The sequence below is a fragment of the Uloborus diversus genome, chromosome 7 (assembly GCF_026930045.1).
Source record: "Uloborus diversus isolate 005 chromosome 7, Udiv.v.3.1, whole genome shotgun sequence".
Lineage (NCBI taxonomy): Eukaryota > Metazoa > Arthropoda > Arachnida > Araneae > Uloboridae > Uloborus > Uloborus diversus.
This window is the reverse complement of record NC_072737.1, coordinates 48,382,364-48,407,878: the sequence shown is the minus strand read 5'-3', so window position 1 is coordinate 48,407,878 and position 25,515 is coordinate 48,382,364. Positions and strand designations below refer to the sequence as shown.

Sequence of the window (25,515 nt, the reverse complement as noted above, 5' to 3'; positions counted from 1 at the left end):
TACAGTGTTACTGGTTACAACTAAGATTTGAAATGAACTCGAGGGAATTTAAGAACTCCAGAATGGAACAACTACCTATCTATACTCACCCCTCAACCTCAGATTCCTTATGAGTTTCGTTGCAACCTTTAGTGAACATAATGTTCTTCCCCAACCTTCATTTTTCATCAGATAAACAGTCTAAAGCGGAAAAAAACTTCTAATATCTCGAAAAATAATTTCGATATATAGAGATTTTTTCGATATATAGAAACGGTTTTTCTATGTAATGAACATTGAAATTTGCTGCGATTTCGATATATAGAAAATTTCGATATGTGGAAGTTCGATATATGGAGGCTCGACTGTATATATATATATATATATATATATATATATATATATGTATATATATATATATATATATATATATATATATATATATATATATATATAAATTTTCAATACTTGAAATAAAATGCTTTGCATTTAAACAGCGCAAAATGCAGCTAAAGTAGAAAATAAATTCTTATCTTGCGAGAGTATATATATATATATATATATATATATATATAATATTGTTGATAGTATTTTTCACTCATTTCTTTTAAAAACGTGATCTTATTACAAAGATACCTTCACAGTTGAAACATGACCTTTTTACACCATTCCATATATTTTTTGACGTGCTGAAAAACTTCCGAAGAGGATTCCTCCACAGAAAGAAAAACATACCGCGCCGCCGGTGTCTTCAGAGTACTCGCTCGCCCACTCAAGCCTAACATAACCCTCCGAACCACGTTTTCGCAATAACCCACGTGACTCAGTCACCACTTACTCCAATTATATCCAATAATTCACCCGCGAGTCGCGAGTTTTGACGTCTTTCTAAGGAGGCCCCGTCATTCAAGGCGATATCTCCCGCTGCGTCCGTTCCCCAACACCTATTGTTCGCGCATTTTTTGTGTGTTGCAGACGATTTTGCATTTGTGTGCCATAAGCACGCTGTTGCTCAGTTTGAATGGTGTGCGAGTGTCAAAGCCGGTGTTATGGCTGGGAAGTATGCAGTCATGGTTGTGTTGACTGCTATGCTTATGCTAAACACAGCTGGAGAAAGGAATAACTCCACGAGGAATCGAGGTTAGTTTTTATACTATTTTCTATGCAAATACTTACCATTAAATCTGGCATTTGTATCCCTTTTATACCTTAAGAACGTAAATATATATATATATATATATATATATATATATATATATATATATATATATATATATATATATAGAGAGAGAGAGAGAGAGAGAGAGAGAGAGAGAGAGAGAGATGCATTTTAAACTACAAGACCTTTATTTTCGCAACCGTTAGTCCTAGATGTATACTTCCAATTGCAAAAATGTTCAAAATCAGATACAGGTTAAGATATTGAAAGTTTGAAGTGAAAATAAAAGTGAGTTAAAAAATACAAACTTTAACATTTTATACGGGCCCCAAGTCCCCTAACTTATATTTAGGGAAATAATTTCCATTGAAAACTATTACTGACACAAAGAACTTGACATTTTCGCGACCAAAACTCAAGGAGATATTCCAGTTCAAAGTTTCCAGGGACCGTACAGAAGATGAGATTGAAATTTATCGCTCTTTCAGAAGAGTGACAGGTCGTCAAAGTAAAAAAAGATGGTTTTTATATTTTTCATTGCTGTTCAAAACTAAATGCAAATGTTATGCCGTGATGCGAAAACACACTTCAAAGCTTCGAGCAATGTGCAAAACCATGCTATGCACACATAAAATTTTAAACACTTATTAACTGCTATATTTTCCCCTCAAAGGCTTTATTGATGGCGAGTGAAAAGTGGTGTGAGTCACAAAACGCTGCATTTCATATCTCGGTGAATATTGGTCGTACGAATTTCAAACTTTTTGTGTTCGAATTATTTTTCAATGCAGGTAATTTCTCTAAAAATAAGTTAGGGGACCTGGGGCCCGTATATAAAGTTAAATTTTGTATTTTTTGACTCATTTTTATTTTTACTTCGAACTTTCAACATCTTAACTCTGCATCTGATTTTGAACATTTTTGTTACTGGAAGTATACATCTAGAACTAAAGGTTGCGAAAATAAAGTTTTTGCAGGTTAAAACAGAACACCCTGTATATATATATATATATATATATATATATATATATATATATATATATATATATATATATATATATATATATATATATATATATATATATATATATATATATATATATATATATATATATATATATATATATATATATATATATATATATATATATATATATATATATATATATATATATATATATATATATATATATATATATATATATATATAATATATATATTATATGATAAATCATATTTATTCATATATATGTAATATATATATATATATATATATATATATATATATATATATATATATATATATATAAGGGTGGTCCTTATTTATATGGGAATTTTTTTTTTTTTTGAATTCAACAAGTGACGCCCCCTAGTTTTGTGACACTATAATAAAAAGTAACGTGTGCAAAATTTTAACTCAATCGGTCAATAATAACACGTGCCCCTAGGCCGTTGAACTTTAACACTTTTGATAATTTTCTCACAAATCTTCCGAGTTTTTACTTCAGACCCAGTACATCGTTTCTCCTAGGTTTGCAAAATATTTTCATAGTGAGGTAGCACTAAAATTAACCTTTTTAATTACTTTATATCATCTAAAGATTTCACTTTGAAAAAGAATGAAATAATGCTTTAGAAACTTTCCTTAATCGTACGCTTTTCTCAATGTATCTTGATAGTGTGTTTTTTTTTTTTCGATAGTCTTGGACGGTCTGTAAAATAAATTGTTCTGTGACTCATATTTGGTAAATTGGTTGAGAAATTCTTTGATTAATATTGTGCTCCTCTTTCAGTTGTATCATTCACAATATTCAGTATTTTAACAATCTCTCTTCCCTTTAAATAGCTTTAACATTTTGCCGTGAATCAGGATCAAATAGGAAAAAATCTTTTTGCATTTGCAATTTATCAAATAATTTTATTGACTCGTAATTGATTCTATAAAGAGGAAGATCTTTACTAAGAAAGTTGTCTCTCTTATCTGAAATTTGTTAAACAGTCATCAGACACGTCTTCCTTATCACAAAGCATTTTTTGGACTAGTCTATTCTAATCTTCAATATTAATTCCTTCATCCATTACGGACAAAGCTACTAGTTTATCCCCTAAATACCATAAGTGATTTATGAATTTTCCAATCACTGCTTCTGCTGCATGTTTGTCGTCATTTTGTACGCTGCTAGTTTTTCAGACATATTATATTATTCAAAGGAGCCTCGATTGGGTTGCTGCGAAAAACCATATCTTCATACAGCATTTAATTGTAAAACAGCATTGAAGGGCTTTCTTTTTATGTAAGGTCAATTTAAATTGCTTCCTAAATATACAAATTTTTCAAACAAAAAATTCCTTTTGCCACCCATCTGGCTCAGAGATAAGCTCCAAGTTGCCGAAAACATATCCCTGTAGGAGGAAATTTACCAGTAAATATTATTACAAGTTATGAGAATTCTCTCTAATTTTTTTCCAATGCCGCTTTTTATGAACAATAATATGTCATCAACTTCGCCTTTTAGAATTTAAGAGGTATGTGTACTTGATTGAAATGTTATAAGTTCTGAATGATGGAGATCTTTCCACAAAATTTTGAAGCGCTTAAATAATTGAATATCTGATCTAGAGCTACGAAAGGCACGAAATTTTTTAAGAACACACTCTGCAGTACGATTTCAAGTGCATGATGATGGCAATCCAAATGTAATATATCACCGTTCAGTTTTTGCTCTAAAAAATTGTATGCACAATTTATACGGTTAGTATTGCAAGTCGTTATATCAAACACTACAGCTAGAACAGTTAGCAATAAAAAGCTATCATCTAAGATATCATATACAATTGAAGAAATATCTAAGGAATTTCGAGTAACTGTTCAATATTAAGACCTGAAGCTATCACGGTAATCCTGTCGGCGTTCTTTTTCCAGTTATATCTGGATGTAACTTTGTATCCCAGGGAATAACAACAAAGTCTAAATTTAAATTCATGAAATTTAATTTTACCTCTCGAAGATTTTCTTTTGCTCTCTTAAGGAATATACGTTTGATCAGTAGGTCATTTGGATTTAAATTTACTGCATCTACATAGGCTGTAAATAAATGAACAACACCTCTCCCCTTAATATGGCATTTGTCTAACAGTGATGAAAGGCGAGCAGATATGAATAGTTGTCAAGCTTTTTGCAATGTGGTAGACCAGCTGTAGATAACAAAAGCTGAACAGGTTAGGATAGATACCCATTTCGGTTTCTAAATCTTGTGAATCGCAAGAATTTGATGATAATAAAGGACTATGTACTGAAATAGAAGAAAATTAATTAAAAGTATAGATTTCTACATTGTTCCGATTTGGATACTTTTTAAATTTATATTTTAGCTATGGAAAATACAGTATATTTTTATGTTAGCAGTAATCGAGGATTTTTCGAAATTTATATTTTAAAAATTAAAAATTGCATAAGCATTTAGGTATGTTTATAACTAAAGAACAGCGAATTAAAATATAATTGAAATTATTAATATTTATAACATTGTAACATTGCGACTCTATTTGACACTCCTATTACATACACAGGGAATTTTCTAAATCAACACCCCCAAAGCCTGGAGTAGGCAATTTGTTGTTGTCAAAGATCGTTCATTAATAGCCTAGGTCATTCATTAATGGACTATAGAATCCCTTGTGTCCATCTTGATAGGAAGCAACGTTCCCCTGCCTCTTGGTTGGAACAAGCGCAGATGAGCGTTACGCTTGACCCAAGGCCATTGGTGTACATTTTATTCTCTGTAACATGTTAAATTTTACAGAATGAAAGTGAGAGAATAGTCGATCTGGAAGTAGCAGCACCTATTGAGGTTCAAAATTACTTTAAATATAAAACGTTTGAATATTTTTTACATAAAAATGAGAAAATCCGCAATTTTTTCTGCGAAACTCAAAAAAAGGGGCCCTAGGGGCACGTGTTAATATTCATGGATTGACTTTAAATTTTGCAAGGATCATTTATTTGTACAATAGGACGAATTGAGGGGGCGTCGCGTAAAATATCTGCAACTTCAAAAATAAGGACCACCCTAATATATATATATATATATATATATATATATATATATATATATATATATATATATATATATATGTGTGTGTGTGTGTGTGTGTGTGTGGGTCCATATATAAAAGTGTATATGAATATAAGTATACACATAATAAAACTTTCTAAGGGTTACAATTAGAAAAACGTTTTATGTGGGGGAACTGTTGCGGGAAGTAAACAATGAAGAAAATGAATGCTTAAGCTGTGCACTATAGCTGCACATACATATATTTTTTTTATGTTTTGCCAGCTTCCAGATTGAATTTTTGTATATAGTATATGAATACATTGATTCCCGCTTAAAGGGTTTCCCGTATTAGTTTCTATCAACAGCAACGATATAAATAACTACACATATATCGTTGCCTCAGAGGCAACAGTAGGATATCTTAGTGTTTTCACCAGTCATGAGCGATTTTCTAGTTTATAATATTGATTTATGATTCAAGTTCATCAGGGAAGAAAAATCTTAAGCAGGGATATTTTTACGGAAAATAAATCATGTAGCTGTGTAGTTTGGAATATAAAAACTGCCTATACAGTATACATGTAGTACTTTCACATTTTTTAAAAAATATGTCTATATTTAGGTATACATTGATACCCGCCAAAGACGTTTCCTAGGGTTATTTTTTACATTATCAACTATGTAAATAGTTACACGCTGACTCCATGTTTACTGCTTTTAATATACATATTTACATTTATTTATGTACAAAGTGGAAATCGCTTTAGAGAGCTTTTTGGGAAACACAAGAAGAAAATCCTTGTGCAATAACTACTTTCGATAAACGAACAGCAAGAAAAATAAATATTTCGACTCTGTATATACGAGAGAAGATAAATAGCTAGTCAAACATTTAGTGTTTTCAGGGTATCTATAAATTGATACACATATGCAGAAAACCTGAAGAAAAAAATATATTTTGTAGGACAACATCTGCGGAATACTTAAGAACACTGTAGAATATGAAGAGTTACCGAAGATACTTTACTGAAAAATATACTATTTCGGAATATTCATAATATATCCATTATAGAATAATACTAAATAGATACTTTACTGCAGACTGACTATGCAGCATGTGATGCCTCCAACATGTCTTTTATTACGTGACAATTTTTTGGACATGGATGTCATAGAAGAGCGTCTAATGCACTGGGTTTATGCCGGAAAATAAGCAATGTTGTGTCGTACATTCAAAGTCCGGGAGCAAAAACTATTGAGGCTATTTATTTACATATATGTACAATAATGCTTTACAAAAGTCACATGAACACAAATAAATTCAAACGTACTGTTATGTCACCAAAAAGACAAGACACGAACAAGAGAAGAAAACATGTTTATTATCCTTAGTACAGCAATAAACTGAGAAAAAAGAACAAGAAGGAGCCAACGGTCGTCATCAAAGTAGGTGTTCGAAATTACGACCCCCGGGACGTGATGCATGCCTCACATCGGCGCATTGAAGATCGAACGTAAATGCGAGTGCGGCAACAAAAACTACGTGTGCGCATGCACCATCATCTGACGCTTTGGTTTATGTAACAACGACGTCTATTGTGTACACCAGACAAAAACTTACTAGCATTTTGCTGAATTAGAAATAACAAACATGTTTTTTCTTCTTATTTGTGTCATGTCTTTCTTGTATTTTGTGTCGTAACGATCGCGTCAGGAAAGCGTTTCCGACCATGCATTGCTATGTGATTTCCTATTGTCTAAATGTACTCGATCTGCATCGAAAGTCTGTAAACACTGTACTGTTACGCCCTGTATAATTTGTGATTGACTTATGATACATCCTACCCTATACCATCTGTACAATTTATTTTGCAACTTAACTTCACACTGTTAAAAAATAATTAAAAAAAATTACCAACATCATATTCCTCTGAACACTAAGTTTTCATAAACGGCTAGCATTTTTTGTCTGATATTAGACGGAGCGAAGAAAAAATCGTTCTCCATAAATTCTCCAGTGCAGGCATTTTCTTTAGCCTTCGCATTTTATGTATTTTTAATATCAGTAAAGCAAAAAATGGCTTAAGATGTTACTCCAAAAAAAAAGCGTTTCAAGAGAAGCAAACGTTTTTTATTCAAAATTTTACTTATACATGAGACATTTTTAATAATTATTTTAAGTAAAATCGCGTTCCGTAAATCAAGTTTGAAGCACCTGCTTTTTAGAAGAATGGAAATTTAATATTTCGTGCCATTAGTTTAAATTTTACGCCATTATTATATTTAATCCGGCGGTTTTTGCGATTGTGATGTTTTATTATTCATACAAAAAGGTTCGAAAAATAGCTCCAAGATTGATTACGCTTTGTAAAGCTTTTGCTACACTCCTTTCTTAAACATGGAAATAAGGACGAAAAAGTAAATATTTAGATTTTCCTTTGCAATATTTTACCCTATTTTTAAGAAATATAAAGCGCTGAACATTTGTTTTTCGTTCAGACTATACACATAAATCACAGAAAATTATGCCAATGCGAACAATGGGTTTCTGCGTAGTTGAAAGCGAATTATGTTACTGACTTCGCTTTTGTTGTTCAAAAGCATTTGGTGTTTTATGTCCTCAGGTTGTGCATGAAAGATACTTCGAAGGTTTTAGAGGATGAATGAAAAGTAGGCGATATAAGACGGGAGTATTATTTGGCTTGAATTTAGTATTTGCTTAAATAGGGAATTGTAATGAAAAATTACACTTGTGATGTGAAAAGAATGTTTCTGCTTGAATAGTAAATCGAAACGTTTCATCAACAAGCTAAAACTAATGCGTTTGAAAGACGGTGGTATAAAGCTTAACAGCAATATGTCATTATCTTATTTTTTAATTTATTCGTTTGCTGATGATTACTGGTATTTCAAGCTATGAACGTTTAAACGTTTAGACGAATTGCTCATAAAAACAGCATAAGATTTATTTTCAAGCACACAATTTGTTAGTGCTCTATGTACAACTTTTGCAAACAGTATAATTAACTTTGACAAAACATGTCCAAACAACTACCCGCGGTCCAAATGTGGCCCGCGAAGCTAATTCATGCGGCCGGTCGTTGTGTTACGAAAAAAAAAAAAAAACTCTGAAATCTCTCAAAAATCTTATTTGGTGTTTTAGATGGCTTTTGCAAATTTGAAATGATGGTTATAAATTGCTTTTTTAAAAACAAATGCAAATATAGTATCACTAAAATAGGCGTGTATTGATGACATCAAATTTCGGCTGGTAATTGTCCTATTTCCAATAATTAGCGAGAATGAAAATCTATTTGCGTCAAATTCATTGACTTTGTAGTAACACTCGATGACAAATATCGTAGGTCACATAGTTCACCACTGCTGTGAACCGCTTTCGTAGGTCATTCAAATATCTAGGAAGAGATGCTACGTAAACAGCGTATTTCACTAACCCCCTACAGTTAAAAAAAATATCCGTAAATTTGCTTCTACTGATTTTGCAAATGCAAAAGTCTTGTGATCCATATTAGCCATATCGCTTACGTATGATGCAGTTAGTAGCTCAGAAACAACTGACGCTACAGCAAAGTACGGTTACGGATAAGTTTAGTAGCCAGTGACAAACATTTTACAGCATGTTCTTTGAAATAAATCTGGCCTAATTCAAGTACAGCATATAGAACAGGAAATTTAATTACAAACACACACTATGTACATATCTTCGTGTGTTTGTATGTATGTGACGTTCCGCGCATGAGTGACAACCAGGCCGGTAATCAGTGGTGTCACTCTCCCCCCCCCCCAAAAAAAAAAGCAAACAAAAAACAAACAAACAAATAAATAAATAAATAAAATGTTTCAATGCTCTACGTAAACATGAAAAGATGAAATCCATACAACTTTCAGAAACAACTAACTGCATTTATGTATAACGAAATTTTGAGTGGGTTAATGAAACAAATGCAAACAAAAAACTATGAACGCGTTTTGTATAACTTGCATTTTACGGATATTTGCGGCGCCGTCCTGAGGTCAAAACATATAAATGTACAATAAATATATATTGCTGAGACCGATTGTATCACGATAAGTTGAAACGCACTGACTATTTACTCAAAAAGGAAATAAGAACATTGTCGAGAAACGATAAGGGTTAAATGATTCCACCGTAACTATATACCTGTAGCTTCAAGAAGTACTTATCAAGGAGCACTCTTTCCCTCTTAACACTCCGTTGCATTTCTGTGCGCTTGGTTGCTCACATAAAGCCAACATCATGCCCTGGGAATCGATAGTTGCTTAGTTATTAGAGGGTTGAAACCCCAATGGTAAGTGAAGGCTCCAGACTATTATGGATGAGGAAAACATTCCGCTTGACATTGATGGGCAATGAAGAAGGAGTATTTGATATAATATATCGAGTTTCATTCAATAATGTTAATGCACTTTGATGAGAAATGTTAAGCATTTTACATTGGGAAAAGCCTTTGTGCGTTTCGCACATGTGAGAAGGTGTGCTAATATATGTGGTTTCAAGCAAGGAAAGAAACTTATTACTAGTCACACAAAAAAAAAAACATTAAAATGATAGCGTATGCATGTGTTAAAAAGAGTTTGTTAAGAGACTGATATGAGACTGGCCATTTGTTAGATAAGGTTTGTTACTCTTGTCTTTTGCTTATTTAATGACCATGTATTTTTTAATAATAATATTTCTACCTTTTTTTTTAAATCCCCCCCCCTTCCCCCCCGTTGTATTTTTTAAGAACTAGTACTACATTCCTTGGATTATAGTATTTTACTTATACATACATATGCGTTTTAAGCAGTGCTGATCACATTTTGACAACCTTAGCAAGGATTTCGTAGCTGTATGTCTCTGTGTAAGTAAACTCTTTATTTGGATTTTCTGAGTCAACAGATGATGCATAAAGTGTTATAAAGTATCAGAAGACTTTCAATGAAAATTTAGTTTGATTATCTTGAACTAAATCATATAAGACGGTGTTTAACATACTTTCAAAGAATCGACCGAATCAAACGTCTTTTACCTTTAACCTGGTAGGTAGAAATAGTCACTAATATGTTATAACTAAAAGAATAATATAATGAAGCGAGGAAAAATGTTGATCGTATGAGGCAGTGAGAAACAAACGGATGTAAGTGGACCTTTTCAAGTTTTGAGTAAAACGCGTTTAAAGATAAGCTCCTAGGTAGACTTTCATTGATTTTTTTTCTAAATCATGCTATACAGCAGCACTTACCATGGCTACTAGTACTATCAAGGCTGGTACTATCTCTTACCCCAAGACAGAGGAGAGGTTCACCTACCATTTGTGCAGGTTATCTCCAAATTTTTAATTTTGCCACTTACATCCCTTTGCTTCTCACTGCCTCATATGCAGTCGAGCCTGTTCATTGGAATATCGGTTAAAAGAAGATTCCGCTTAATGTAAAAAAAAAAAAAAAAATCAATGTAGCTAAGCGTTGAATGTTTCTCCTTTTCATCCATGGAGAAAATATCCGGTTAATCCTTTTTTTTTTTTGTCAAATTGGCTGTTTTATTAAGCAGGTTTGAGAGTAGACACAAATGAATACTAGTGCTGGTTCGAAAAGGAAAACTCTCCCAATAAAATAGAAGTGCCTTTTTAGAAAAAAAGGTAGCGTCCATGACTGTTTTTTCTTTAAACGTTTCTGCTTATAACTCAGAGTTATAAGCAAAAATTGCTTGAGACAAATAATTCCTTCTTAGGTACACCGCTTGTCTAAGCCAGTATGTGTTATTTGTCTCTATTTTTTTTCTAGGAAAATTTTAATGAATAAGCTGCGCGCGGAAACGTGCGAGATAAGATTTGCCATCAAAGTAATATGAATCTTTCAATTTCATTAATATTTGTTGCTTATATGTTGAAAATATGCTGGTAGCCTTACATTTTTCACTTTCTTTGGAACCTTGAGTTTTAGGTAAATAACTTAAAACACAACCTGTTAAGTAACAATACCGGATAAAAGGTTTTGCTTTTTTTTTTTAGGTTTTTTTTCTTTTTTTTCTTTTTTTTTTTTTTTTGGTAATGTGCATTGACTTTATTAACGACCCATATGTATTTTGTTAAATATGGCTCTCTTATTGTTTACTTTCGGTGATGAAAAAAAAAAAGTCAATCGAAGTCGTGTTTTTCATCGCATAATATATTATTTTTGTTATCTTTAAGTGTTTTTTTACGTGCATGTAATTGGTTCTTAGATAATTTTGAATAAATCAAAACAAAACATTGAGGTGCAAAAATATGTAGCAGTTGCAAAACGTTAATTATTATTCAATTTTTAAGTTTAATTCTCTAAAACTGCTAAAGTCACTTAAAAATAATACCAAGTCAGCAGCACTCTCAATAATGGACTTTTAAATTTGACGAAATTTTCTTCGTTTTTGACGAAACCACTTCAGGGATATGCTCCGAGCGAACATTTCGTCAAATTGAAGAAACTGCTTTTGTTAGTGGCTTGAGGATGCGAATTTCGTCAAATGTAATGAAATATTTCTTCATTCTAGTTTCGTCAAATTAACAATCATTTTCGTAGTTTTGAGAGCATTAGTTTCGTCAAATTAATTTCGTCATATATGAGGACGTTAATTTTGTAAATTTTTAAGAAAATTTATTTCCTTTTTTTTTTTTTCTTTGAGCACATTAGTTTTTTTTTTTTTTTTTATTTGCGAATACAGTCGAACCTCGTTAGTTCGAACACGCTTAAAACAAATAACTGCTGAAATGAACTTTTTTGCAATCCTTGTCTTATTGTTTATTGTTTTTTGGATAAAGCGAACCACGTTTTATAATAATCGATTTTAATGGTCCCTTTAAGTTCGTTATAACGAGGTTTGACTGTATTTTATAAGATTTGTGTGCGTGTGATCAAATCCTAACTTCAGAATCTTACCACCGTAGTTTCCCACTTTATTGCGTATAGTCACTTTCACAGGCCCGTCATTTACGGGGTGAGGGGGTCAATTGACCCCCCCCCCTCCCGTCTTTATTTTTGAACATTCATGTTTTTACACATGACTGGCCGTTGTTTTAGTTCGTTTTCTGTAAAATTTTTATTGAGTACAGACTCTTTGTCATATTTGGGAAAAAATTGAAACAACGGGCCTGCAGCCCCCCCCCCCATAAAAAAAGACAAGTAATTGTTAAAAAATGAGGCACATAAAATATGTCAAGCAAATTTTTATTTATGTAAAATTGCAAACAAACAATTTCTTAAAAAAGGTAAAACAAATCATTGCAGATTAAACTCCCCATGGTATCTAATTAAATCCCCCATAATGGGGATTTTCCTTCAAAAAATCTAATTTTTGTCGGGTATTTTCCAAATTTGGCACAGAGGTTCGTTATTGGAGGCTCGGGAATTCACACAAGGTCGTTTATGTCCCTCTATGTGGGGAGCGGGGGGGGGGGGACAGAAAACCCCGCATTGGGGGTTCTCCGTATTAAAAAAAGTTTTTGTCCGATCTTTCCAAAATTTGACACATAGGCTCTTTGATGCACGGAGATTCACGCAGGGTAGTTTTCGGCCCGCTATGGGGGGGAGGGGGGGTTAACCCCTATGGTAGTTTTCCTACAAGAAATCCAGTTTTTGTTGGATCTTTCCGAATTTGCCAGAGGTTTGTTATTTGATGCTCAGGAATTCTCATAGGGTGGTTTTCTTTTCGCTATGGGGGGGGGCAATCCCCATACGGGGGGGGGGGTCTTATAAAAAAAAAACAGTTTTTATCATATCTTTTCCAAATTTGGAACAGAGGTCCTCTGATGCTCGGGAATTCACACATGGTAGTTTTCAACCCTCCATGATGGGGGGGGGGGGAGCAACCCCGCATTGGAAGTTCTCCTTATATATAAAAAAAGTTTTTGTCTGATCTTTTCTAAATTTGCCATAGAGGTTCTTTGATGCTCAGGAATTCACGGAGGTTAGCTTTCGTCAATGTATGGGTGGGGGGGGGGGCAACCCCGATGGGGGTTTTCCTTGAAAAAAATTCATTTTTCGTCGGATCTTTTCCAGATTCGGCCCAGATATCCTTTGATGCTGGAAATCCACATAGGATAGTTTTTCATGGGGTTGTATTCATATGGGGCATATATCCCATGGGGTCCATCATGGGGTATATTCCATGTGATTAAAGAACCTATGTGGCAAATTAGAAAAAGATCTGACAAAAGCCTGGATTTTTGTAAGGAAAACTCCCCTAATTGCGGAGGGGGATGCCCCTAAAGCGAAAAGAATATTTCAAACTATTTGAATTAAATCGCTACATCGCGATGTAAGGATGGCGATGCATCACGATGTAGAAATTCCTACATCGCTCTGCCCCTACTGGGAATATAAAAGTGCTACTTCCTCAGCAGACATTGGGTACTGGAAAAATAAATCATGTGCCACTTTTATGCACAGTTAGATTGATATATGCTCGGGAGAAAATTGCTGAGAAGTTTCTTCTTCATTGCATCGCATGAAAAAATTCCAGAAAAAAAAAAAGATTTTTATCCAATTTGTACCAAATTTCAAAAAAAAAAGTACAATAAAATGGACAACTTTAAGTTAGTATAAATTTGTTCTAAAATTAGATACAGAAAATAAAATTAGATAATCTTAAGAAAAAGCTTACCTTTTTCTTTTTCCAATTAATTATTTGTTTTACTAATTCTGCTTGTAGGTAAAATGTTTATTTGGCCAAATTTATGTTTAATACAGGAACTTTATTATTGCATGCATTTCATACTTCATACTTTGGAAACAATTCTCTGCCAGAATTGCAAAAGGTATTTGAATATATAAATCTTGAAAAAATGTAGATGTGAAATAAATCTTTTGGTAAAATTAATTTAGTGTAATGTTTGTTAAATAATTATAAAAATATACCTTTGCTTTTTACCCCTAAGTTTCTATTTTTATTTCCAAACATGTGTAACATGAAATCAATGTATAATATACGAACATTTAGAATATTGTTATAATTATGAAAAAGTCTTCGTCTGTCCTTGTTCCGATTATCTCCGTGATGTTGGATCCATCCTAAAAAAGTTTTAAAAAGAGAATATATACATAATAAGAAAAGGTTAAGTCCATGAGTGTATGCCCTCATGCACATGCATCTTTTTTCTATTCCGAGGAAAGTTTTACGATTAAATTCAGCAATTTATTTCTGAAATAAAACATGTTTTCACGATTTCTTTCAAAATCTGAGTTTTTTTTCTTAAGTTAAAAAGCTACGATTCGCTTGTGACTTTGAAAAGCATCTGATTTAATTTTCATATTTTTCAAAATATATGATTATTTCGATGCTGACAGCTTTTCATCAAGCAGATTGCAAGAATGAGTTATTTTTACAGCGGATGAACAAAATTTTTATTTAGGCAGTTAGACTCTCAGTTAGTTTCTGAAATTAATTTCTGAATAATATTCTAGAATTAGAGTTTCTTCAATTTATCGAGAATCAGCATTATTTGGCCATTAAACGAGTTAATTCTTTTGCACATCAAGTCGTAAATTTTCATTTTTTTGAGCTATAAAAAAATCAAAAGTGCGAAAATTGTTGATCTGTGATTTTTTTTAAAATTTATTTTTTATTTTAACCGATAGCCAAAATACACCTTTTTTTTAGATTTTCGTGTTTCGTTTTCTTCACGAATGTTTTCTGAAGTACTCCCCCCCCCTACCCAAATTAGTTCCAATAAAGTAGTTATGAATTAAGTAGTACTGAAACTGGTGATTATGATTTTATTTGCACTTTTTTTCAGAGATTTTATTGTGCTATGTTATCAATAAACAACATTTACATACCAAGCTTTACCTCCTTAAACCACTACCAAATTAAAGTCAAAAAACCCAGGGCTCCAACACTCGAAGCCACGCTCCATTTCATAAACTAACTAGTAATTACATAAAGCTACCTTCTAGTTGATGGATAAGGATTTAGTAGAAAAAAAAACTGATTTTTCTGCAATACTGGGGGTAGAGTACTTACAAAATGGGGCGTAGCTTAAGGGCGCGTGTACTTAGGATTTTTTTAACTCAGCTGGTAATGATTTTAAGAGGGAATGCTTTCCAAGTAAAGTTGTTAATTGATAGTATAGTATCTTGAAATTTTTAAAAAATATTCGAACAAAATCATAAAATCATCAGAACCAATCACTAGTACACAAATATTCAAACGTAGCTCTACTTACTAGTTTGGGACGGAGACGAAGGGAGTATCACCTTTTAACTAAGCACATTTGATTTTTAAAATATGCAATTTTCACGCAGTAAATAAAAAAACGCCAAAGGAGAAGAGCTGCCAAAGATAGGGGAAACCCAATAAAAAAAGTGCATTTTCTTGTTCGTTTGTGTCTTGAGAACTAATTGACTGATATCAATGGATTTTTTTTCAAAGGTATATAATGAAAATAGGGACTAGTGTGGTGAGCAAAGCTTGTTACTAGGGCTCGACCGATGCCATTTTTTGGCCGATGGGCCGATGCCGATTGTTGGCCGATTGTTCAAAGATGGCCGATGGCCGATTGCCGATTGTTTTCCTCCAAATGGCCGATTGCCGATGGCCGATGCCATAGGCCGATGGCAAAAAAAAAAAAAAAACTAACAGAAATAAATTGATAAGATTGTCAGGGATTTAAAGGATCATTAATTCTTTTCACTTTGCTTCCTTGCTCCGAATTAGGAATTGTAATCACAAAACAAAAACAAAAAAAAATCAGATTTCGACTTAAATTTCTATTTTACGATTACCCAATTTAAACTTCACTAGTTTTTTCGGCACATGTGTACATGCATATGTACCTAAGAACATATAGATGACCAAAATATCCATTCTGAACACCTCCTTAGTTAATTACCGCAAATTCTTTTGTGATGTCTTTATGCGCGAAAGCTTGCGTCACTCAAAAATGTTATGAAATAGTAAGTTGAAAACTCATACGCCCGTAGTATGATCTAAAAGTTCGAGGACAAGTAGTATAAAACCGTACCCTGAATAGTTCACATTACCGAAGTACATATATCTCCAAAATAGACACTTGAACGACTATGCACTTATGCCAACGTTCGTATAGCTTTTAGAAGGACTCCTGGAACACATTTGTCGCAACCTTCTGTAAGGCCTCTTGCGCTGCTGCATTAACTTCATCATGGGGAAGAAGTCGACTTTCATGCTGAGAATGCACTGTTCGATTAGTCAATACTCTGATATGACAAACAAATAACATAACGTTTCGTCGGACTTAGCTCCGTATGACTTTTACCTGTTCTCAGCAAAAAAACATTTGTATGGGCGCCGCTTTCTTCCGTCAGGAGAAGATAAAACTGCATCACAGAAGGTAGCGAAAAAGTGGTTTCCAGGAGTGTTTCTAAAAGTTATATGAAGACTGGCAGAAATACATAGTCCCTCAAGGTGACCTTTTGAAGGTGGATGTGCTTCGGTAATGTGAACTATTCTGCGTAAGGCTTGATAGAACAGCTTGTCCCTCGAACTTTTGGATCGTACTACGTATAATCTGTAGAGGTTGTAGTTATACTTCTCCTTTTTTGACTGCTGTATGATGGAAGACAAAAAAAAAAAAAAAAAAAAAAAGAAAAACAACGAGACTGTTTAATAACCAATTGATTTGTTTTCCTTTTTAATTGATCATATAACTAAGATTTCAGTAATATTGTAATAATGTATGGATTTAGGTACACTAAAGATAGTTAAAAAACATTAAATTATGTTAAGATAAATAAATACCTTTGTGCTGAATAGTAAAGTCAGAACTTACAACGTAAGTAGAAGCACAAATTTGTAAATTACAGCAGACTCGTGTTTCGGCGTTACAGGGATAATGAGCTTATGGATGAAAAGGTCTTTTCATCCATAAGCTCATTATTTTTTGCATTGAAAAAGGCGTTCCCTGTAACGCCGAAACACGTGTCTGCGGTAATTTACAAATTTGTGCTTCTACTTACGTTGTTTGTTCTGACTTTATTAAATTATGTTGTTTAATCATTCAAAAAAATAATAAGAATAAAACTATGAAACCGTCAACAAATTACGCAATTAAAGTGGAAAGAGTGCACGTAAAAATTTTTTAGTCATCAAATTAAAGAAAAAAGTAGCAGATAAATTACAATATTAAATCCTAACAGGAATATTTTTATACTTAATTAAAGTTTATGAACAGAAAAGTTTGCATTTTTCATAAAAGCTATAACAGTGACACAAATTTTACGGAAAAAAGAAATAGCCATGAAAAGAGCGAGGTGCTTAAAACGCAGTCAAAAAAAAAAAACAAACTCAATATTTACACCAAGTTAATCACTGAATACATATACTACTTTATCTGATGTTTGCACACGCAATATTGAACAATTTGATTGTTTAATCTCTTTTGAAGCACTAGAAACAAGTTCAAAATAAATTTTTAAATTTAACAATAATGTTCTGAAATTTAAAAAAAAATGCATAATAGAAAATCCTTGAAACTTTTCTACAACATATTATTAAAAATATGATAAAAACAAAAATAACTTCTTAATTGATTTTACATAAATACATAAAAATAGTTACTTACAACAGAAAAAAAATCGATCGCTATTAATGATGCAAAAAAGATGGCTCATTACGAAATATAGGTGAAACAAGTATAAGAAATATGCAAAATGACATTTCTTGACCAAAACAAATTATCGTTAAATATTTAAGAAATGCTTGAAACGACGAGGGTGGGTTAGGGGGGTCAACCTCTGATTTTGGAGTAATTCACAACATTAAACTTTGGCCCCAACTTCGGCCCCCTTTTTATAGTACAGAACCGCTACCACCAACGCCTCGGAAGAGTTTCTAAGTCTACGTCAGCACTTCCGAAGAAAAAAATTCAAAAGTCCCTTTGATTTCCGAATTATGTCACCATTGAAAACGTCTTTAATCAATTTCTTACATTAATGCTCGAAATTCATCCTAAACAATAGATAAAACTTGAAAATCTCTAATTTTATGAATGGTGTTAATTTTAAACAACTCAGAGGTGCAACTAGAGTTTAGTTTCAGAACTTGAGGGAGTGGGAGGAGGGGCACATAAGTGTTCTCGGAAATACAAAAAATAGTCGTGAAAAATAGAGTTCAAAATAATCATAAACATTGAGCAGAAAAACCCTTTTAATACTTGCACCCGAGATTGTTTTGATGTGCAGTGGCGGATTTAAAATATAGCAAATGTTGCAATTGCGCGAGAGGCCCCATAACCATAGGGGAACCGTAGGAATTACAAAAATGCCTATGATAAATGTTTTACAACTTCTGTGATAGAGAAATAGGGCCCCAGAATGTATTTCGACGGACCTCAAACTTGTAGCTCCGCCGAAGCGATACAGAAAAAACTGCAATACTGTGATTCATATTACAAATATCGAAAAATTAAAAATTACCGTCGGTTCAACGGGAATCTAACAAAATGAAACAAAACCGGTTTCGCCATCTCATATTTGTTTCCATGGTCTCCAATGCGGCAAAATATCACCAAATAATCGTCAGTCTGAGACGCTAAATTAGTTTTGCATTGAACTAAGTAATTAATAGCCACAAAAAATAAGTAAATAGGCTTTTTAGAACACCCGATCGAAAACAAAAAGGGAAGTGCACAACTGGAACGTATACGCACACCCCACATGCGAAAATTTAGCATTCTACAGCTAACCATTTTTGAGTTATGACTTATGAGAGGTACATATGTACATCCAGCTGCAAGAAACAACGCAACAATTACATAACTTGTTCGGTACCTGAATGCGGTATTAAAAACTTTCAGGGGTGACTAAAATAGAAATTCTCACTCTGAAATTTAAGTAAACGATTTTATATGAAAACGGTAACTCAATTTACTTTGTATTGAAAAGTAAAACAACAAAGATACTTTTTTTTTTTTTTTTCAAAAACATCGGCCAATTCCATCGGCTTTTCGATGTTTTTTATGGCCGATGGACCGATGTTTCCTGCAATTTAGCATCGGCCGCCGGTGCCGATGCCGATGGCTAAATTGTTGAACCATCGGCGCCGATGCATCGGCCAGGCCGATGCATCGGTCGAGTCCTACTTGTTACATATATAAAGCTTATCATATATTTTCATTATCCTTTTAATTTTTCATATATTTTCATTATCCTTTTAATTTTTCATATATTTTCATTATCCTTTCAATTTTTCAATTGAAGTTCGGTTAAATTTTCAGACATTTTACTTTATATCCAGCAAAATCACAACTCCAACTAAAAGATTTAGATTTTTTGGAAGTCCATCTATAAAATGCTTCTTAGTCTGATTTAATGTAGACCGGGATTTCTCACTTTTTGTTGTCAATATCTTGAGGCGGCAAATATGGCAATAAAATTAATGCTGCATTTATTTTAGCTGTAGAAACTATGTATAATGGAAAAATTCATAGTTATGACAAATCATGTAACACAAATTGACATAGAAAAACTTATAAATTTAGTGCATGAAGTGGGAGAATAAACAACAAAAAAGTATAATTATTGTTATTACAATTTTCAAACATGCTATACTATCTTTTCTTTTTAAATCGAGGTTAAACATTAAAACTTCACTTCAATAATTTATTTTAATTTGCGGGAAAATTGAAAAAATATTGAAAATATTCTGCTGAAATATCAAGCACAAAATAGAGTTCTTTATGGAAATTAATATTTTTTCTATCTTAAAATGATTTTATCAAATTGATATTACTTCATGTTTTATGCAAGTAAAAAAAAGGCTGCACAAATAATGAACCTAAGCACTTATTGCTAGAAACATCTGCCGCAGGGAAAGAGATTATACAAACAACGTGGGGTAAGCTGGTAAGCATATTGGGGGATTGGTATATAGTATTTGTTTAAGAAAATAAAAATGCAGAATAAAACAAATTTGAACTATTAAACTAAAAAATACACTTCGTTCAACAGAATTATTTTTGTAAAATTCATGGAGAAGAATGAAAACTCATAACCATGTAATATATTCCATGTTGAAATTAAAAACTTCAAAGTTCTATACCTTTTATAAAAGCGCTGTATTTATCATCAGTGTTAGTTAAGCTACGGTGGGGGTTTTTTTTTTTTTCCCTGTAAGTTTAAATTCGTACAAACTCTTTAGTCATGTTTGTAATTTTTTTAACGAAATAAAGGAAGTACGCTTTTGGAAACAAATGTCAACGAACCAACATTTTCTTTTACAAATAAAAAAAAAAAACAACACTAGCTAAGCCTAACGTGGAGGTGACTCAAAGTTAACACACACATAATTCTAAACCTAATCGAACCGTTCGTTTTCAATTTTAATGTGTTTTAAATACAACTATAAACACAACACTAAACAAAAATGTAACAATACATAAAAAAAGGCACATTGCACATACAAATTTCAATAAATACTAACCTTTTTTATGAATCCTTTAGAAGAATTGAAGTAAGATAATTTAACGAGCAAGTACAAGATTGAAACGAAAACTCCCAGAATGCACTGCAATGTGACGAAATCAAGACGAAATAATTTCGTGAAAAATTTGAGATTTCTGGTTTCGTCAAATATCACGTGATTCAGTGACAAAAAGATTGTCGAAAATAACGAAATAGTGCTCGAGGATTGCCGAATCGTTAAAATTGAGCGTTTCATTTTTGACAGTGAGTCATCCAATATAGCACTAATAAACGCAGGTACTCCATGCTTTCAAGAATCCAAATGCAAGACAGTAAATGAAAATTCTTGAGCACAATGCAATTGTTTCTAAGGCAACAACGCAGTAGAAAACTCAACTGAAGTGAAAAAAACAACAACAAATAGAGGAAACAAAAGACTTAACCCTTAAATGTATGACTGTTTACTAACACTTTAAAATATGTTTTTCGGCTTTTAACTTCTGTTCAAATCATTAAAAAAAATAAAGAATTTCAATTTATGATTTTTTTCTGGTTAAACAACGGTTTAGCCAAAACGAGCGTTCACAAAAAAAAACAACAACAAATAATTTACCAACAAATTATTTTAAAACTTGGAAAAATAATTGTAAAAATGCCTCAAAGTTTATGTTGTTGTGAAATTTATTCGTCACGGAAATAAAAGATGTAGGCACTTTTGAACGCACTAAACTACAAAAAAAGTCCTACATTTGCATCCGAAAAAGAAATATATTTTTTATTTGTCATATTGGTAAATTCAAGCGTTTAAAATTTATTTAATAGCATCTTCAGTAAGTATTTTCTTAAATATTAGCATGTATAACGTTTTTTTTTTAATTTTTTTTTAAAATCTTATAGTATTTTCGAAGACTAAATTGGCTATGTTGCCAAATCGCAACGCGAAGCATTTAAGAGTAAACTTCTACATAATTGGAATCGATTTTGAATGCGTGCCATTCTAAACAATAAGTAATTTGAAACTGACTTTAAGCACAATTATATTCAAAAGAACAACTAATGCAAGGACCTTATGCTCCATATTTTCGAAAGACACCTTGCTCTATGCCGCTTTCATTTTTTTACTCGTTTTTTAAAACCTACTTTACATTCCTCCCCCCCCCCTCTTTTATATTTTAAAAAGTAGTACTACATTCATTCTACTTCTACTTCTATTTTCTCTTCCATTTCTAAATCTATACCTCTACAAGAACAACATTTTTTTAAACAAAGAACGGTTTAAACCGTTTCACTACCAGTTTTGCCGCCATTTAAATCCCTGAGAAAGGCGGGGGGAGGGGATAAATGTCGGCAAAATAATGCATTAAAATGTATGCAAATGGTAGCGGTCCCTTAAATGTATAGAAATATATGATTGAGACTGACAAACAAGGGGGAAGGAAACGTTGTGTCGGTGAAACTGGAGGGGGGGTGAGAGGGGTACATCTGAAAATCGCGTCTTTAAAACAATATTTTAAGTGGATAATATTATTCTGCTACATTTAAAAAGGCGAAATCGATGCCGCCTAACTTTACCCCATTTGTTTACTCATGCGTTCTGTTTCTAAGATTGTTACAAAAATATTCTTTCGTTTCTGAAAAATTCACAATGGCAAAAATTACATGTTTTTTTCATTATCTCTTTCTTTTTCGTAGTTTTCGTTCGTAAGTACGATAGTTAACATATTTACAGGATCAGTGTTTGAAACTTCTTAAAATAATATTACCCTTACATGTGGCATATATCTAACAAATTATTTGGAGCGATATTTGCACATGTATTCTCAAGCATTTCTTAGTTAAATGAACCGTAAGTAACAAGCACGTAACATCCTTGTCGAGATGTCCTCATCTCACAGCAATGATCGTAAACTCGATAATGTGATCGCAGGCTTAATTGGCAGAACCTTAATTACAAACTCGTAACAGCGCCGAAGTCTGTCCTTGAGATCCATCGAATATAACGTAAGGGATATCGCTGACACTTATGCGCTATGATTAGGTAAAGATGTGTCTCAGCACCGAAGGTAGATTCAGAGATTATGCTAAATTTTATGGCAAAATTGAGAAACTATAAAATGTGTCTGTACTGATGGCACTGTTCCAGATTCTCATTTGATAACTCATTGAAGAAAGATGCTCTAACCACAAGGCAGTTATTCGTTTTAGTTATACTATTATTAAATGTTTAGCTTTTTATACATTTACCTGGGCAAAACTTATAACTCTGAAGCACATTTTAACTACAACAATATCACTTTCATTGCGATAAAGATACTACCCTTATTTTCCTTTTTTTCTTTAAAAAAAATGCCTTTTTTTTCTTAAGATTTATGAGCTACTCTTAAAGGGAGAAACGTTGAACAGTCTTGGAGATACATAGAGAGGAAAAGGATTAAAAACGGGAACAAGCTCTAACAATAAAAACCTCAACCACAAGTAATTATGGGATTCACTCGCATTAGGCAAGACCTTAGATGGTGCCACTTGTGTGTTGGCACCACTTGTTGTGTCTGATGCACCAGCTTGAGTGTTTTCTGACCTGCAAATTTTTGACAGGCAACTGAAATTGTTTTGCTTTTGTTTTTTGTATTTAGTTTAAACTAAAAACCGAGTGATATCTGGAAAGCGGTGAACTGGAGCGGCTTTTAGCATCATAAATTTAGTTGCACAAAATTTTAGGACACAGATGATAGTAGATACATTTAATCGATGGGAATTATGTGAAAATGGAAATCCATTCTTGCTAGCTAAATCTCCTTTTTTTTTAACCAAACAAAGGCTTTGATTAAAAGAAGATGCTTTCCAGGACGCAAAGCTTCTATTTTTAGCCTTATCACTGTATCACTTTTCAGGAATCAGCTGTAAACGTTGAATAAAAGTTCTTTTAAGATGTCCTTGAGTAATTCAGGTATACTTTGCGAGAAGGTGGAAGTGTCGAAAGAACAAAAGCATTCAAACAAGGAAATAAATAAAGAAATATAACTCGACCATGAACCAAATGAACTCATCATCACATTCAACAGACTACTTCGATTCTTCCTTAGTTAAATGTGATGATGATACCAACTTGAATATCAACGACAGGAATAAAGACCGGAATTTACTCACATCGGGTGTTGACACTAGACAGTTTCGAAATTGGTTTACTGAAACCGTTACAGTGAGCACTGAATTGTTTAAAACTACTGTTATCTTGAGAACATACCTTCAAATAACCACATCTAAAATTTTGGTTACATTAGTTGAGCGGATAGGCCGCTATGATTCGATGTAAGGGAAGTTACTTTTGGATCACCCAATATTTTGACATGCTAGGGAATGCCCATATGGCGTAGAACAAATGATTTGGGAATTGAAGTTAACCCGAATTATTATTTTTCTGTAGCGAGTCCTGGATACTTAGGAACATTTTTTTCTATTTGTTCACATCAAGTCTGCTATGTGTGAAATACCAGCAGGCGCGTTTCCAAGAATATGCAATGAACCGAATTTCTAGAAGTGAACAGAGAGTTCAGATTAAATCCGTTTACATTCAAAACCATCAACTTTCCGCTAGGTGGTATTGTTCTTATTTCTTTCTGCATAATGGAAGTAGGTAGAAAATTTTGCAATACTCTTTGTCTCCTACCTCTGAGAATCATCCTATAAGCCAAAATTTAACCCAAAGTTTTTTTATATTAGTTTTGTGGAGTTGTTTTAAATAGATTTTTGTAACTTTTTCTGCATATATTCGTCTACAGTTTACACACCAAATCAATGACTTGACGTCTTTTAACAACGTTTTATTGCAGAAAAAAAAAGTTCTGGAAGTGAAAACCTTAGAAAATGGGTAAAAACGTGCTTTTATATATAATTAAAAAAATTATTCTTTTTAAATTCTTAAGTAAAAATAAACGTAGGGGAAAGGGGGCATTTGCGAATTTTTTTTTTTTTATACCTTAATTTCTCAGATAATATTAGGAATTTCTCACAGAAAAAGTGTCCTCATGGTTGGCTATTATTTTCGTTGTGCCATGCTTTTTTTTCAGATTTAAAAAAAAAAAAACTTCTTTATTGGAATCATTATTGAATTTTCAAAAATGTCTAATTGTTCACATGTGTCTGTATAGGGGGCACATGTGAGCAAGCTTAGGGTACATATGAAAAATGCAGAATGAACATGATATTTCTACGAAAATCTCGTTATAATGAAACCTATTTTTATATACCAATTACATGCAAGGGTTTATAACCTACTACGTTAGTTTAAATTACGCAGTTACTCTCATTAAGAAAATATTTTTTTCCGAATTATGAAGTTCAACCAACTGTTAAATTTTAAAGTTTCGTGTCATGTTATAATTACTGGATCGGCAAAAAAAAAAAAAAAAAAAAACTTATGACTAAATAACGCAAAGAATATTTTATTATATAAAAATTATTCATGTAATACAGTGCGCTTAAGTTTCATACGGAATATGATGATGAATTATGAAATTATTCTAAACTTCAATTTTTAGTTAAAGTCAGAATATTTGTTTTTATTTTCTTTGCAAATATTATGTACCACTAAATTTTCGGCCAACTATTTAGCAATAAAAGAATTTTAAAAAATAGTAAAATAAATAATTAAAAATTACGTAATAATGATAAACAATACATTTACAAACTGATTGCAGCAAAACAAAAAAAAAAAAAGAAGAAGAAGACCTTTAAATCTTTTTTAAATCTTATAATAAGCTTACACTAATGTTCATATTGGGAAACACATTGACAAAATTTAAACATTGGGATAAATAAACGTGAATGGTCATATAATGGTTTGCAATAATTAAATTTAGCTTATTAATTAGCTTAAAATAA

At 32.4% G+C, this 25,515-nt stretch overlaps 1 protein-coding gene across 2 annotated transcripts in view; it reads left to right on the top strand.

The window, feature by feature from the left end:
- The first annotated feature begins 867 nt into the window (after nt 1-867).
- LOC129225837 (nephrin-like) overlaps nt 868-25,515 on the top strand; it is a 298,382-nt gene continuing 273,734 nt past the window's right edge. Inside the window, exon 1 of one of the 2 annotated variants that reach the window (XM_054860356.1) lies at nt 868-1,119. In XM_054860356.1, coding sequence (XP_054716331.1) covers nt 1,029-1,119 — 91 coding nt within the window. In that variant the 5' untranslated portion in view covers nt 868-1,028. The remainder of the gene's footprint in view (nt 1,120-25,515) is intronic. The other variant, XM_054860357.1, reaches the window with a different exon arrangement.